General features: G+C 43.6%; 1 protein-coding gene across 1 annotated transcript; it reads right to left on the bottom strand.

The window, feature by feature from the left end:
• Nucleotides 1–1,080: 1,080 nt before the first annotated feature.
• Nucleotides 1,081–15,650, bottom strand: LOC104620247 (thrombospondin-4; the record flags this gene model as incomplete). Its single annotated transcript, XM_010286411.1, has 13 exons — nt 1,081–1,306; nt 3,299–3,438; nt 5,804–5,976; nt 6,507–6,703; nt 6,803–6,851; nt 7,802–7,980; nt 8,250–8,443; nt 10,494–10,546; nt 11,344–11,462; nt 12,105–12,264; nt 13,686–13,793; nt 14,029–14,133; nt 15,498–15,650. Coding segments are annotated over 13 exons (1,692 nt in total), but the record flags the coding sequence as incomplete, so codon positions are not given.
• Between the last annotated feature and the right edge of the window lie 1,712 nt (nt 15,651–17,362).

The following is a 17,362-nucleotide window of genomic DNA, read 5'->3' as shown; positions in this document are numbered from 1 at the left end:
GTATTATTTTTATTGCACTGAGAACAGGAGGCTTCCTTTTTTGTTGTTTTGGTACTCTCACCTGATAATGTAACTCAGCATTTCCCCTGTATTCTTGTGCAGAGCAAGAGCCATGGCTGTTCTTTTTCTTGGGCCTGCTTCTGATTTTTAAAACCCTCACTGCATTCCCCCTCTGTGTATTTCCTCCTTCCCCCCAGGCCGAAGCACTGTTTCCCATTCTCCTTTTTAAAGTAAAAAGTGGTTAACCTGTTGGCTGCAATAGCCTTTTTCTCAGCAGCCCTTGGGTCTTGTCCTCCCTTCCTTTCTTAGCTCCTTTTAAAAAAGAACGTAGTAGAAATGCACAAGGTATCCAACAACTTTCTATACTTTGAAGTACAGAGTGCATTGTAACACAATTTGGGGGGGGGATTTTTGTTTTCCAGTCCTTTCCTCATGCTTAATGCAGTGCTTTGGGTTTTTAATGTGGTGACTTGTTTTCGTAAGATTGTACTACCTGCTGAGAGAGCTGGGCTCTGAGTGGAGCAGGTCCAAGCTTGGCTTTCTGTATGTGAAAGTTAGGATTATTTTCTCTCTGTGGGGAATTCTGCATTTGTCTCCATATGTCTTTTTTTGTTTTAGTCACATGCAAGTCATAAGATGTGACTACAACACCCTGCAGTCAACTTTTTTGCTTTTACAGGATGTGATAGTGTTACTCATAGATTGCTGGGAGTGGGAGGGCAGGGAGGTCTAATAGAGTTCTTAGAGGAGGTCTGCCAAAGGTGACTAAGTCTCCAAAGGAGTTAAACTGCTCTAAAGGAGATAAAACTTCTTCCTAGCAGGACTGGAACAGTACTAAGAAGCCCTTGGCTTGGCCAGACAGCTCCCAACCACTTCATGCCCAGACGCAACCTGTTGTTTCTGACACATTCCAAATAGATAGACAAAAACTGAACTTTGTTCTCCACCCTTTTTAGAACCGAATCCAAAATGGCAATAGATTCATGCTTTTCCTGAGAATGTTTTAAGCACGTGTGACTCCATTACATGCTGCTCCCTAAATTTTAGGGCAAATTTGAAAACAAGTGACGCCCCAGTCTATTTTGTCTCCTTTTTATTTTCACTTTTATACAAAAAAAAAGGTCTGACATAGTCACATCAATGACAACAAGCTGCGGTGTGCACTCTTACAACAACAATCATATATGGATTTAAAATATATTGTTTTATTGTTTGCAATAGCAATGTTAGTTTGCTTTTCCTTCTCAAATATCACCAACGCCAAACTGCTGAGCTTGAAATTCTTGAAAGTCCTCTGGGATGGTGTCTGAAAACAGGAAAATACACGAAAGTTTAGTCTCTTCTGACAAAATCAAGAGGCACTTAAATTTATGAATTACCCACCTACTCTTTTATTTTTGTAGGTAACATGCCTTCTTTTTTGTTTACACATTAAGAATGAACAGGGAATGTTTTTAATTTTAGTTGTACTCCACGGAAAAGCACAGAGAGGCTAATGAGACAGTGAGTTACTACAGTGCCAGCCCATAATGGAATACTATCAATCTTCAAATTACATTCCCACCTGAAAACTTCTCCTTCCACTCCTATTTTTATTAATAAACGCTGTCCAAAAAGGCAGAAGAAGTGGTTGTCTTGCTCTGCAGCCCAGACACGTTTGTAGCATCAGCATCTCTATTTCTCATGTATCCTAATTCAGCTTCCCTGTGATGGTTTCCCACGCCACAAGAAGGGACAGAAACGTTAACCCGAGGACCAATAGCAATGGCAGAGAAACTTCAGCACTGGCAAAGGAAGGGAGCTGGAGATGGGTCAATATCATAAAAGTAACTACAGTTTTGTTGGAACTGTTGAGTGTGCAGTGTGGCTTTTCCAGATCTCAGAACATTTTATCTGGAGAGCCACAGAGCTAACTGTAGAGCTAAAACTGCAGCCAAAGATGGAGTCACAGCAATGAAGCTCAACTGTAAGACCTCAACTTCACTCTGATTATTTCCACCCTGAAGCAGGACAGGTAAAAAAAAACTCAAAAAAGGAAGTAACTATAAAAATACACACAGTATATAGAAAAAAGGGCTAAGTCATTTGCTTTTTGTTGATAACTTCTTTTTTTTGAAGCTTGAAAATTCTTTTTAAGCTTTTTCTGCAAATGTAGGAACTTGTCTGAAATTAAAGCAGGGACACCTCGGGACTCCAGAGACTTCTTTGAGTGGGTTCATTGACTTAATGCAGCGCCTGCAGCAAAGCCACTGCCTGCTCACTGCCAGGGAAGTATCTACGACTTCAGTGCCAGCTTTGAAATATGCTTTCTGGGAAACCACATACTGTTTGAGACTCTTATCGAGTAATTTGTCATTGTAAGCACCACTGTCTAGAAGTTCCCCTATTTAACCATGACAGCCAAGCACCAGCCTAGGTGTACCGAGTGCCCAAGAACCAGAGTCCATCATCAGAACAAGTCACAGAGCCAGGGTTTGGTCCTGCAGCCACTGTGTCCACTGCAGACCTTGGCTGGGCTTCTTGGATCCACAGAAAGCAGACAAGGTAACTGTCCCAACTTGGATGGTAACTTATTTTCCTAAGGCTGGCTTGGTCAGGTAGGGGTTGATGCTCTTGAGGAGCAGGGCAGCCACTCCAACCCCACTTCAAGCTAGCTGAACTGCTGCCAGGGCAGAAATACGCTGACATGATCAGCTTCTAGCTCAGTGACCAAGGTTTGAGTTATTCCAGACAGTGGGAGATCAAGGCCAAGCTGCAAGGCTCTTACCCCAAGAGGAGCAAGCCTGCATGGTCCCACAGAGTTGGAGAAGGATTCCTCCATGGGTGGAAGGGCATCTTGTAAACTCATGCCCCCACAGACAGAAGCAACCAGCAAGTACGCAAGTGACACTGATGCCTGATGACTGATCCCACTGGCTATCCAGATTTATTTCACCTTGTATTCAGAGCTCGAGGCATCCTACACACATGATGGCCTCAGTGTATTGTGTGTGTAACAACTGTCATGGTTGGTTGGTTTTAAATAACGTTTCTAATTCTCTGATGACAGCTATACTACTTAGTTGGCACAACCTCTGCAGCAGAGTGACTGCTCTGGGAGGAGCAGTTGTGAGGTGTGAGTTCCCGTCTGGCTGGGCTGCAGTGTGCTGCTGGTGTCAGGGGAGGCGTTTCACAGCTGTGAGTAACTAGTAAATGAAAAGCAAAAAGCACGCAAAATCTCTTAATCCAACAACCATACTACCGGTTCTTAGTGGTCGCTAGCTAGTTTTTAGCTAAAATGACATAAAAGCATCATTACCATTGCAGCGGTATTTCAGGTTGGACCAAATAATGTTTTCCTGAGAGAAGCAGAAAACTCCAAGCCGTCCTCCACGCATTGTGGTGTCTATAGTTACACCAGAGTCTGCCACCAGGTCAGAGCCTTCATAAAATCTTGCCCTTAACAAAAGCAAACAGGAGATCTGTTAGGTCTTCTCCAAAGTTGCAACATTCATAAAAGTAATTTCATTAATCCCTGGTGACTCTAGCCCTGGAGTCCTGCATCCAGCTCTGGAGCCCTCAGCACAGGAAAGTCATGGACCTGTTGGAGCAGGTCCAGAGGAGGCCACAGAAATGATCAGAGGGCTGGAACAGCTCTCCTGCGGGGACAGGCTGAGAGAGTTGGGGTTGTTCAGCCTGGAGAAGAGAAGGCTCCGGGGAGACCTTATTGCAGCCTTCCAGTACTTAAAGGGAAGGAGTTATTAGAAAGATGGGGAGAGACTTTTTATCAGGGCCTGTTGTGACAGGACAAGGGATAAAGGTTAAGTTAGCTCCTCTGTAGGCTGGGAACTGGCCCAACGCTGCACACTGGCAAGGGTTGGGCAGGGAGGGTGTTTTGGTTGTTGGTTTTTTTTATACATCCTACAAAAGCCTTGGAATGTTTTTCTTCCTGTAGTCAGTCAGGCTAAGAGCTTTAACTCTTGAAAATTTCCACAGCTGATAGTTATAGGAGGAAGGGAGAACCAGATTAGATCAGTTGAAGAAGGCCAGATGGATACTGTCTCACACAGTTTGAAGCTGAACTTTTTTTTTTAATAGGCAAAGTTTCAAACAAACTGTGTGGAATCTTAAACTTGACTGTGAGATTTCTTTAAAAATGTGAATATGATTAATTCGAGGAGGAGTTTTGATGATCTGGCATCTTGTTAGAAAACCCATCGGCAAATTCCCAAATAGCTCTGGGAACAGCTGCGCGCTGCCAGCTCCCCGGTGTGTGCCCTGTACGGACGGCTTCAGTGGGACCATGCTGGAGCCAGCTGAGCTGTTGCTGCGCCGTCTACACCTCAGCCTCTGGGGTACTGGCTAAACCACGCAGAGGATAATGAGTCTGGAGGGCCCTGTTTTGGATGAGGACACTGCTGGTCTGACATGCAAGAAAATAGTGAGTGGTGAAGGGAAAGAAAGTTCCTGTGTTGTGTCATAAAATCAGAAGAAAAAACCCCAATAATTCCTGTTATGTTCCTGAGTTTAATTTGCTGAGGGAGTTCAAAAGTATCTGTACAATGAATAGAACTTGTTGTCTTTCAAATTTCCGTGGGAGAGTCTGGCTCAAGTGACTTTTTCCTAGGCTTCCTTGAAGCCTCGGAAAACCTTTGCTAGACACATTGTGGTCTGTGGCATCTGGCCTGAACAGACCACAGCAAGATGTGGACAGAGAGCTGGCAGAGGTTTGCTTGAGGCCTGGCTGCCTTTAGTTTTTGAAGGATTTTGTGACACTGACTTTGCTACCTTTCCCAGTTGCAGGGGGTATTAATTAGGCTGGCTAGAGAGACTGCAGCCACAGGCAGGTGTGTGCCCGTGAAGCAGCTTTACAGGCAGTTTGGCCTAAACAAAGCATTGCCACCCAGGAGCGGTCGGATCCCAGCGGGCAGATCACTACTGCCCTCTGGCTGGGACACAATAATTAACAGTATAAATGTTCTTGATCCACTTCAGCACAACGTCAAACATACTCACTCCAATTACTGCTGAAGATGATGCTCTGCACCAGAAAAGTGGAATAATTACACCATGAAGTTACTGCATCTGGACTGCAGGGTGGTGATTTTTTGAGGAACAACTGATTTACCTGTATTTCTGTTCTATTTTAAGGTTGCAAAACCTGAACTGATGATGGCAGAGCAGTTTGTTTTTTGCATTTTAACATCAACCTTGCTGACCTGGATGCTGCAGAGTGAAGCAGTTTCCTCCAGAATGGTGAATTTTTTTTAAATAACTTTTTTTTCCAAATAACAAAATAAGAATAGATTCACTACATAGCTTTGACAAACTTTCTGAACATACCGTGTAATCTCAAATCTATCATGTCAGGATAATTGCTGATCTTAGTTAGGATTACAACATTTAAGTGGACAACTTTTGTTAATTCTGTTATCCTAGAATATGTAAATGAACTATCATAATTCCAACAAAAATATTCTAAAAGATCAAAATTAAGAAATTGCATTGTTTTTCAGATCAGTGGCCAGTAGTAGCTTGGAAAACAGGGTATTAAAGCTAGAAAAGGGCTTATTAGGGTAGGGCACAGTTACAACAGCCAGATGGTAGAAAATTTCGGTAGCAAATAGGCTTAGATTGGAATTGTCTTTCCTAGGAAAAGAACTGCAGGCTGAATTTCAAAAGTCTGACTGGTTATAAGGCTTCATCAGTGCAAAGATCAGACATACTATAAATTCTCAGATTATCACCTGAATTAGGTATTGAGAATGAACTGTTTAGGCAGACATGTATCTGCACTCACCTCATCTATCCTCTCCTCTCTTACCTGATATAACCGATCTGCGGTCTGTGCTGCAAGAACCAGCGGTAGGAGACTTTGTCTTTCCACCCTACATTTCGGGGGTCCTTCCACAGCAGCCTGACCTGATCACTGGTGTCCCCTGTGTGCCAGAGGGAGTTGCGGAGGTGCTCGCCAGGGCCTGTCTTGGATTTCACAGCCTGCAGAAATACAATTTTCCCATGCTGACCACAGAGAAATGTCACTTTCAGGAGTCTAAATCTTTTTGTAGTGGGGAGCAGGTCTGCAGAAGCACCCTCCCTCTTGCTTACAAGCCCCGAACTTCTCTTGCATAACCTCAGCCACTGCTTGCATGGAAAAGCAACTGAGTACCTGGACCAAGGAGAAGGAAGCAATTTGTCCAGTTACAGTCAGAGCACAATGAGAGCAGAGACTAAACGCTCCAGCTGATGAGCAGGGGCAAGACTGGAGCTGAAGTTCCTTAAAAAATGGTGCTATTAAAAGGGCTGTATGGCAGCCGCTTGACTTAGCAGTTTTGACACCTGTTGCAGGGAGAAAACAGCAGTCGGGCAGCACGGCCGACACGCAGTGTGACAGCTTGGCCAGCGCAAGGCATGACAGCTTAGCCCACGGCAGCCAGATGGCGGGGTGGCATGGCCAGTACGTGGCAGGATGGCATAGCCAGGCTGTGGTGACCACTGTGTCCCCAGCTAGAAGCCACGACCAGTACCTTTAGCTGAATGCCGGGCTCTGCAACAGCTCTGAAGGGAGACGCTTGCCAGTACGTCTGTTCAGTCTGTTTCCACATTACCACGTAGAAGCTGGAGCTGTCTTGATAACCAAAAATAAAGCCAGCGTAGTCGTCATCTGTCACCGTGTTCACATGAAAAGTGCCCTCAAAGTCAACGCCGTTAAAAGCTGTGTAACCTGAGGATACATGCAGGTTAAAAACAGGTCTGCAGAAAATGCATTCACATGCTATAAATTTTCTGCTGTAAAACTTGAATCTCAGAAGAGGCTACATACCAACAGCAAGGCCAGGATCGCTGTTCATAGTCTGCACAATTTCCATGCCCTGTAAGAATAAATTCAGGGAGGTTAGTGTGTGTGACAAGCTGGGTTGCTAAGCCTGGCAGCCTCTTCTGGCCTCCCTCCAGCAGCCCCTCCATCCATCTCCTCCGTTTGCTCGCAGCATGTCGGTAACACTTGTAGCTCTGAATTAAAATGAGAACTACAATCAAATACTAATGTTTCAGCTGCTTGTGTGTCCTGAGTCAGGAGGGATTTTTCTTTTCCCATTGCAGAATTGGCTATACGAGTACTCTGATACTTGCCTTCCCTAGCCCAGTCTTCTGGAAATCACTGAACCTGGCCAGAATTGGAGATGGGACTGGGAGTGGGGGGTGTGGAAAGAGGGATGGTGAAGGGGAGGCTTCTCCTAGGCTTAGCTCATTCTGTTAGATCGTCGAGTTTGGGATTAAAAACTGACTGCCAGGACTGGGTTAAGGAAGGTGTATACATCTCAGCTGGCTTGGCAGAGACTTTGTCAATGGGAATAAATTGCACATTCTTTGTGACTCAGAACACATTAGCCTCCTGAAGGCTAGAATTTGTTAGTGTAAATAACAGTTACTGGACTCCATCTAGGAGTAAATGCTCTGCTATACAGACTATACAGCAGGTCAGACTTCCAAATTCTGGGAAGGATCCATGAAACCGTTTGCTACAGAAATATTTCAATGGAGTGACACAGAAGTTTCATGTTTGCCTTCTTGGCAGCAGTGAAATCCACTCAGAACAAGTTGATCAGCCTGTAGTTATTTTAGGTTATTAGAAGCATCAAGCTTCAAGCTATCATACGCTAAAAGAAAGTTCCTTCATTATAACTCCTGTAAAATAGTCAACAAGCCAATAGCTTCTACTTTTTACTTGTTTGCCAGAGGTCCAGCAACTAGAGAGGCAGTTTCACTGTGGTTTTCAAATGATCTTTCTTAGACAGGTAAGAAAGACCAGATGTATTTTTACCTGGTTGAGAACCACCCAGTTGGGATCAATCTGCGCATCCCCCTCTGGGTCCAGTACCACTGTCTGATAGGCCCTGAAGTCTGTCAAGGTGATCTCTGCATTCTCAGGGCACACATCGATCCGATCAATCACTGTATCCTGATCAAAATCAGACTCGCAGATATCCCCGACTCCATCACCTGAATGGATCAAAGAAATTAAAGCAGATTTATGGTGCAGCAAGTACATCCACACCTGGATGAGCCACTGGATGAAGGGTGCCCGAGAAACAGACACAGTCTCAGCCCCAATGGCCGCAGTGCCCAGGGAGGGGGCCTGAGATGATCCCAGGGTCCCTCCTGGGATGAGTGTGTGCACATGGGGCGACCATGTCAGATCCTCGTGCACATATGTAATGCCTGGAGAAGGATGCCTAAGCACCGAAATGACTCCTGAAGGAACATCTTACCATTATCATCTTCCTGCCCTGGGTTGGGGACCAGCCTGCAGTTGTCTGGCCCTGGGCGCAAGAGATAAGGAAGGCCATCATTCTCATCGTCCTCATCACACTCGTCACCCAAGCCGTCCTTATCCGTGTCCAGCTGGGAGCTGTTAATGATGGTGGGGCAATTGTCTGTGCTGTCCTGGTGCCCATCGCCATCACTAAAAGCACAGAGACAAAAAGAGATGGCATGCCAGCATCAGCTCCTGCCTCTGCGTTGGGGACAGCAGGGGTACCTGAGCGGGAAGCACAGTGGAGGCACCCCTGGAGCTGGAAATAGGCCAGTGGTCCACCATGACCTCACGTCTGTCACCCAAGGTGGCTTAACAGCAAGGAGACAAGGAACAAATGGAGACTGTATGATAAGGTGGCAGGAAGATGAAGACTAAACCTGGAGCTATAAAAATAGTCAGATAAGGAAAAGAAAAAGAAGCCTCTTTTACTCTTTTACTCCCCTACATGGAGTAGGAGAAGAGACCAGAGCCAAAGATCCCAAACAACATCCACTCCTAAAGGGCACGGAAGGCACATGCAACAAGTGCAGTGCCACCAGTCAAAAGGCACACAGGAGATAGCAAGAGCTCAACAGCTGGTGTCCCTTGTCACACAGGTTGTCCACAACTGTCTTGCTGCTCATGAACACGCAGGTGTGAATGTGCATGAAAATTTATGGGAGAGACTCTGCATGAGCACCTGAAATCAGACTTGTTTAAAAACAAGCACCACTTTCACCCTCGTGCATAGCAAGTTTTGTTACACTAGGGTCTGCAGGGGAGCCGCGCAGTAGGAAACGGAGGAGAAAGTCTGTGGCTCCCAAGCACCACTCCAGCCCATGGCTGCATCAGCTGGTTACAGTGGACAGTCACCAGGAATGGGGACACAGATTATAGAAAAGGATTTGGGAAGTTACGGGGCGGCTGTATTGTTTTGCTATGCCAACAGTTAAGTGCATCTGTGCAAGAAAGTGTCCTGAAGTCAGAACACTTTGTGTGTGTTGTACACACACTGTAAACAAAATGATTTCTGGTGGTAAGCAGGCATGTTTCCCCTCAGTGGCTTTTTGCCTAGCACAGGCAGAGCAGAAGTGACATGCAGCCAAATCAAGGCAGTGCTGCAGCTTACAGCTATGCATATTCCCACCTCCCTCTCCCTGCTTAAGAAAGGTGCTTTAAGTTTAGGTCGGAGCAACTAATGTTCGCTCATTCTTGAGATAAAATGCAATGAGGACCACACACATATATTTACTGCAAGGTTAACCTCAGGCAAAGCTACAGCGTTTCTACCAGGAAATGCTTCATACCTATTAATTATATTTGAGGGAAAAAAGAAAACATGTCTTTTCTTAAACCAGGAAAAAAACAAGGCCATACCTATTGAAGACTAAAACACCTCCCAGCTGGGGGCCTTGGCAGCTACTGTCCCAAGGCTGGGAATGCTCCCTCCGGAGGTGGGCTCCCCGCACTTACTGTCCCAGACAGCAGCACCCACCAGCGGCCCTGGGTGAGACCCTGCAGCTGTCCGTGGCTGGTAAAATGCTGTGCCAGCACAGGATTTATCACCTCCCATTCCTCTTGCTTTGAGTGAGGAGCACAGGGGAGGACTTGCCACCCCAAAGTTGGTTATGCAGAAGCTGCTTCCAGCCAGGTGTTAGCAGGTTGTCATCGGACATGCTCCCCTGAATGCTCAGGGCATGTAAAAGCCACCAAAGAGCCTTGCCGCTCTTGCTGCGCTAAAGCAAAGAGCTTTATCTTATCTACAAATGCTTTACACTTGGTAATAAAATTCTGTTTCTGAACTACTAGGTTCTTACAGAAAAATATACAAGCTAAAATAAATGAAATTTCTGCTAAAGGAAAAAAGAAAGAAAAGAGGAATGAAAAATAAAGAAAAGAAAAAAGGTGTTACTTCAGTAAGAAGCTCTGAGCAGCACTCTGAATGTCACTTCCACAGGAACTGACAGGAAGCCTGTGCGAACATAGGGCTAAAGGTAAAGGGCTCTGTAACTGTACTGCTACAGGGAAGTGAACCAACAAGGCTGATAAAGCATAACATTGTTTTTGAAATAACATCTCTTTGAGGAGGCATTGTCATTAAATCCAGGCTAGTCTGACGGTGAGGGATTACAGCTCTCCAGGAATCAGTAGCATGCTTCAGCTCAAGACTAGCCTCTTCCACTTCCCTGCTGCTGTTACAAACCACAGTACAGCATACCTGTCCTGATTGGTATCACAGGAATCTCCGACCAGGTCATTGTCAACATCTGACTGCAAAAGAAAACAGAGAAAGTTCCAGTACCAGCTACTGATAGCATCTATTACAATGGCCGTGTTAAACCAAAACACAACCAAATCAAATACAATTAAAATAAAAACATGGAAAAACATTTGGTTTACAAAATATATTTTCTTGTTTGCAAGATCCTTCTAACCAAAAAGTCAGTTTTATTAATGAAAAAAACCCCCAGACAATTAATCAACAGGGTTCAACTTGATTGGAGCAGTTCAAGCAAGATTCCTCTACTGGTGGAGGTAAGTATCCCTCATTTCTAACCAACATTAACTTCTTAAGCAGCTTTAAAACTTTACCATGTTTCTCAAAAATTTCCAGCATTTTTGTTAGTCACAAGGGGCTTAATCAGAATTCAAAACATATGAAAAGTCTCATTGACCTCTCACCTGGGAGCAATGAAAGTTTTGCTAAATAAGGATATCAGGATTTTGTCCTAATTGAAGAAATAAAAAGAATACCAAATGTAACTAATACACAACACTGTGTGGAGTCTGCCATTGCTCTGTGGGACTGAAGCATGCCCACATTTCAGAGCGTGACAGGAGAAGACACTGGCAGGGCAGAGGTGCTAACAACATCCCAAGCTACGTGAATACACCTGGTGGCTCCCCTTTCCCATGTCAGGAGAGTTTGAAGCTTCTTAGAACTTTTCTGAATATCTAGTGTTAAAAGATAAACACTGTGACTGCACAGGCTGCCTCATTCTCTTGCACCTTTTTAGACCTCAGCAGTCCCACTCCCTAAACGAGAATTTTTCCTTCTGCCTGCTAACCTGGTTTGGGTTGCTGATTGTAGGGCAGCTGTCACAGGCATCACCAACACCATCATTATCCTTGTCCTCCTGGTCTTGGTTGGGGATCCTCTGACAATTGTCCAAAAGGTTCTTAATACCTAGTGAAAAGTGGGTTGGATGTTAGCTAAAAACAATTCCCGTAGTTGTTACTGGACAACATAAAGACACCACTCCTTTTCAGCAACTACTTAATCTTGCCATGGCATTATAAACCTGCACAGCAAATCACAGAAGATAGAAACATCTTGCTAAAGAACAGCTTTCAAGCCCATCACATACACTTCATTAATTACACACAATTCATTCTATCTTGTTCCTGTACCGCAGCTTACAGGATGGGATGTTTCATCTTCGTTATTACATTTGAAGGGTTGTGATTTTTTCACTCGTTTCAAGCCTCCTACAGCAACAAAAATAATAATCTAGCTCTTGGGCATCTGGGACAGGCAGCAGCTGGGTACTCTGCGACATGTTTGCACCTTTAAGGAATTATCGAATGACCAACAACCTTAATTTATATAGGAAACGTGGCTTGGTTCATCTGTTACAGTGTCCAGTGCTTCCGATGGAGGCTAAGAGACATATATTAATCTAAATGAAAAGGATTCCAAACACAGGTTTCATGAAGAAACACGTGTTACATGACACTTAGCAGCTGGTGACAGGGTATCTCCTAACGCAACAGCACGTTCTGGTCAAGCTTCAAGAACATCAGAAGCTGCAAGTGAAGAATTACCAACCATCTCCATCCATGTCATCATCACAAGCATCTCCTTTTCCATCACCATCTGTGTCCCTCTGGTCATTATTCAGGACATTGCGGCAATTGTCACAAGCATCTCCAAAGATATCTTGGTCACCATTTCTCTGGTTAACATTGGGAGCCAAGACACAGTTATCCTACAACAGAAACAGATGCAAATCAGGCATGAACTGAGTCCCAGATCTTTAATTTCTACCTTAGTGGATTTATATAACTCTTGTATTTATTTCTACTTCCATAAAACTTATTACTGTGAGCAGTTTGACATTTTATGTGAAATGGACCAGATTTCACTGGCTCCCTGCTTTGAACCACTAAACATAAACACCCAGTATCAGAAGGCTGTATTTATAACTGACTTCTGACTATCATTTTGTATGGATCCATGGTGAGTAACCTGTTTTGGTGCCCTGGCTTCCTTTACATGGTCCTTCGCAAAAGCTGCAGTTCAGCGACTCTGACAGGGTTTGTAGATGCTCTCGGTGAAAGGCGGTTGCCCTCTGCTGGTTGAGACTCAAACCAAAGCTGAAACACTTGGAAAAACGGGACTTCTTATGCAGAAAGGTACAAGTCTTATTTTTTTTGTCAACCAAGCTGCTGTTGACTCTCTAAGACCATCAGGAGGCATATGGAGAAAACTTTATTTCAAAGTGGTGTAAACTTTCCTCTCCCATCTAGTGCACCCATGACCTCACCCTCTTGCACACTCAAGAGGCAGAACAGAGCTTAGCAATAATACAGAAGTTGCTTGATTGTGAAGGTGCTGAACCTGCATATAGACTTACAGTTGAAGGAGGATTTAACATCTTTCCTTACAGAACATTAATAAAACCAGTGGCTACCGTAAGTTAGGGTAGGCAAAACAGCCTGAGACGGACTTTCTGTGATTGCTAGTCTGCCCTAACTCTACATGGACATTTGTACTCTGGACAGTGCTTTTGTTGACTTCCTTGAAAATGCATTAAGCATTAAGATTAATCCACAGAAGGATCTTAATATAAAACAACAGTGGGCATGTGAGGATACAGGAGAACACAAAAGAGCTTTTACAGTTTGAATTTATTCTCTAATACGTTCTGCAGTAGTGTACCCACATGGAAACCTCTTTTGCTTTGAGAACATGATTCAAAGTTTTTTCAAGTTATTGGCAAGACATCCATTAATTTATGTGAGTTCTCAATCCCTCATGGAATGTGATGTCAGGTCAACCTGCTCTTTAAAAAGACACTGACGCAAGTAATATTCCTGAAGGCCATGCTATGGGACAGCAGGACACAAGTTCTGTATATAAAAAGTTCTAGAATTCAATGCTGAAATATAATAATGGAGCATACATTGGCAGGATTTAAGGCTGGGGGAAACAGCCTGGGTTTTTCACATCTTATAATAGCATCATATAAAAGAAAAAAGATAGGATTTGGAGAGCTGCTGACTGTGATGGGTATGGGATAATCTCTGGCAAATAGTAGTGAGCCAGACTTCAAAATCACTGCCGACTGCAGTAACATGAAATGCTTCTGTTTGCACAGACCCCTGCACCCTGATCTATACACAGCACCTGCTCATTAGGAATGCCATCTCCATCTGCATCATCATCACAGGCATCTCCAATCCCATCACCATCAGCATCTTCTTGTCCAGAGTTTGGGACAAATCTGCAATTGTCCTAAACAAAAAATGAGACATGTCTGGTTTTCCCTGGGTAAAATGGATGCCTTCATAATTTTAATAACTTTTTCTGTTGTTGTTTTAATTAATCAATTAATCAAATTAAACACAATTTATCCAGAAGAATTCAGTAACTTGAAAAAAGATTGATATATCTAGTTATGTTTATTCTACCCTTCCTCTTCACCCCTTCATGCTCTGAATTATTACAGGATTAAGAAGGAATTTCTTACCTTTCTGCAGTTTTCAGCAGAGCATAAGAGTTCTTCGTTAGGGTAGCCATCAATGTCAACATCTTTTCCGCAGATATAACCATCACCAGCCCAGCCAATGCCACACTATCAATAAAACACCATGGTAGTACTACCAAAAGGTTAATGAGTCACTGTAGCAATATTCAAGAAGGAAATCCCACATCAGTCTTGAAAACACTAACATACAGAAGCATGGACAGACACCGCAGTGCAAGGTACGCTTCAGCATCTCTCAACGTAGAAAGAAAATCTTTGTTTCAAGCTCTCTATATGTAGGCTCAGCTAGAAAGAGCTAAGACTTGGTGTTAAATGGAATGTGTGCCCGCAACACTTAATGATTTCAGTGGGAGATACAGATTTCTCTTAGACACCGGTCAGGAATCAATTTTGGTTCCTCACCTGCAGGTGGAAAAAATAGAAAAGAGGGGACCTAGGCAGAATATGCACCTAGCATCTCAGCAAGGGGCCCATGGTTAGATGGGATGACTGTGTTTTGTTCAGTATCTCAAGAATACATTTGCAACTAGAGGAATTTTTAAGAGAAAACTGCACTGACAGTTACTAAGTTTGCATCAGTAAAGCAACTGCCTCTGCACACAAGTTTCTCCTAGCCAACTAAATTGGTACTCTTTCAAACCAATGACTAATTTGTGTTGTAACTGAAGACACATGCATAGAACTGCATGTCAAACTCTGGCCTCCCCTTAAAAGGAGGACTTGCCTAACGCAAGTATCTAGGCATTTTCCCATTACAGCATGGACTTAAAATATCCTAGATTCTCCTTCTTTGAAATAGATGTACTTGAAAATGAAACCAAAGCGAGTGCCTGCAGAAGCACGCGCTGTATCCAGATTTAGGACACAGGATTAGGTTCTTGCTTCCCCTTGCAAACTGGAAAAACTAAGTAATATGCTTCAGTTAGACTCATACAATGAAAGTTCATATGCCACTTGGTGCTCCTCTGCTCCCAGGGCTCGAAAGCACAGTACAGCCTACCTGTGCCTAGAATCTGTGGTCTCGCTTGGAAAAATACCGCCTCTACCAGCAGGCAAATACAGGCAGTTGGGTATGCAGAGAGGATCCCTACTCACAGCTATGTAGCTGAGCACCAGGAGAGGAATTTGCCCTTGCGATGTCTTCTGTAGAGTGACAATTGACAGTCCTTTCTGAGGAGACTATAGAAAGTCTATAAAAGCCATTCACAAAAGATCTAATTACACAGACACAGTAAATAAGGTACACAAGTATTGCTGCCTTACAGACATGCTACAAGAAGAAAACAATTGCAAGATAGACTCAGCCCAGTTATTTTCATAGCTAGTCTGGCCCAACGTCCCACAATCTGGTTAAAACATTCAACTGTATAAAACGATCACAAAGACTTTCTCAGTCCCAGCCTAGAAAAGACTGTTTTTCACTGTACAAATGCATGAATTCATGAACTCACAAGGCATGTCACCTCTCCTCTCCTTTCCTCAATACAACGGGCATGGATACTGCATGGATTGAGGGCTCGATTTCTGCAGCTCCTCTCAGCCTGGCATCCCCTGGCTTGGTCTCCCGTATATCCTGGTTTGCACTGGCCACAGTGGTAAGATCCCTGTAAGAACAAAAAAATACTAGCCAGCCTTTTAACAGGACTTCTTTTTCTTTTAAAGCAAATACGTCAGCAAGATTCATGTCACACTGCTTACGCTGTGCATGTGTAGTTTTTCATCCACTGAAGCCTCTTGCACAGTGAACAAACTTTATTTTCTATGCGAAATTCAGGTTTGGCTCCCACAATGCTCGCTGGAAAACACACTCAGCTTTTGCTTGTTTAGACCAGGCTTTTGTTAAGCCAGAGAAAATCACATAGCAGCAAAAGCTTCTTATGTTGCCTTGTTCCTACCAGCATCACTCTCAGCTGCTTCCAGGTGGCCAAAACTTTGTGTAAAAGTCTAAGAAGGACCTGCTTAATCAGATTGGATGCTCTTATTTCCGTGCAAAGCAGACCCACCGGGTTATCTAAACTCAGCTGGGCACAACTTTTAATCAAAGAAAAGAAAGTTCATCATGTCTTTGCCCCCCTTTTTTTTTTTAACTTAAATGTTTCTAAGCCACTTTTTGCTAAATGTTGTTCTTCAGAAAAGAATTCAGGAGTTGAAGACACAGTCATCTTCATTTACAGTGCAGTAAGAACATCCATGTAAGCTTTTGCAGTAGTTTACCTAGACACATACATATGTTTTATATCCGTACCAGTCTCCTGTGTAAAAAAACCCAAGGAAGCCAAGACAAGGAGTCTCAGGGGGTGGTTGGATAATCACTGTATGGATAAATGGATAAATACTGATAAGAAGGAGTCTTCTTTAGGCATTTTGTGGCTTTTGTCTCTATCTCAAGGTTACATACTTGTAACCTATGACATAAAAGTTCACTGAAAACAATCTTTTTTCCCTGTAGAGAAAATTATTTTTGACATGTCAAGGAACAGAAGCAGGCAGATCTCTGATGAACTTGTATATCAACACTTTTGTGAAACTGAGGTGATTCACACAACTTCACTCTTCCTGTACAAAGCCTGTTGGAGGAACTGTCAGGATTGTCCCAGTCCACCATCACAGAGAGATACATCTAATATCCAACTAGGCATTATTTTTGTCATCTGTTCCTAACTTTACTCCAAATTTTAACTCCGTGCTGTCTGCATACTTTCAGGCTGAAGATGAAGATACACAGATGACTGAACAGTAAAATAATCACTGGGCCATGCAAATGGTATGGCCTATGTAAAACATACCAGCCTGTGCACTTTCTCCTAATGGATGGCAGTGTAACATCTTCTAGGGTCTCCTGAACTTGCTCAGTATATTCTGTCCTATATCAAGCCCTGGTATGCATTAAAATAGCCTTTAAGTCAGTACTTCCAGACCAAACTGTTTCTAAAGGGAGACAGGAATAAAAAATCCACACTGCTCTGTTTTGATAGATGCCAGGCCACTTGCTGCCCTCTGCAAATAGGCCTCCTAAAGAGGACTAGTAATGTCTACTCGTGCAATAAGATGCAATGCGTGACAGAAATGTTCTAGACATATAAAAAGGAAAAAAAGAGAGAAAGAGAGAGAAACATACTGAACAGTGAAAGCAGTCCTAGAAAAACAAGGTTATTCACAAAGAAAGCACACCACTTCGAACACTACTGATAGCCTCAATGATACCTAGCTGCAAAAAGGACCACCTTTACACCTGCAGGAAACTTAACCCTTCTCCTGTTACGGAGAAAGCCTGCTCTGTTCACCCAGCTATAGCTGAACACTATTTGACAGTGGC

Source organism: Phaethon lepturus, unplaced genomic scaffold, assembly GCF_000687285.1.
Source record: "Phaethon lepturus isolate BGI_N335 unplaced genomic scaffold, ASM68728v1 scaffold690, whole genome shotgun sequence".
Lineage (NCBI taxonomy): Eukaryota > Metazoa > Chordata > Aves > Phaethontiformes > Phaethontidae > Phaethon > Phaethon lepturus.
Note: the sequence above shows the minus strand (reverse complement) of the source record. Positions and strands in the feature narration are given on the sequence as shown.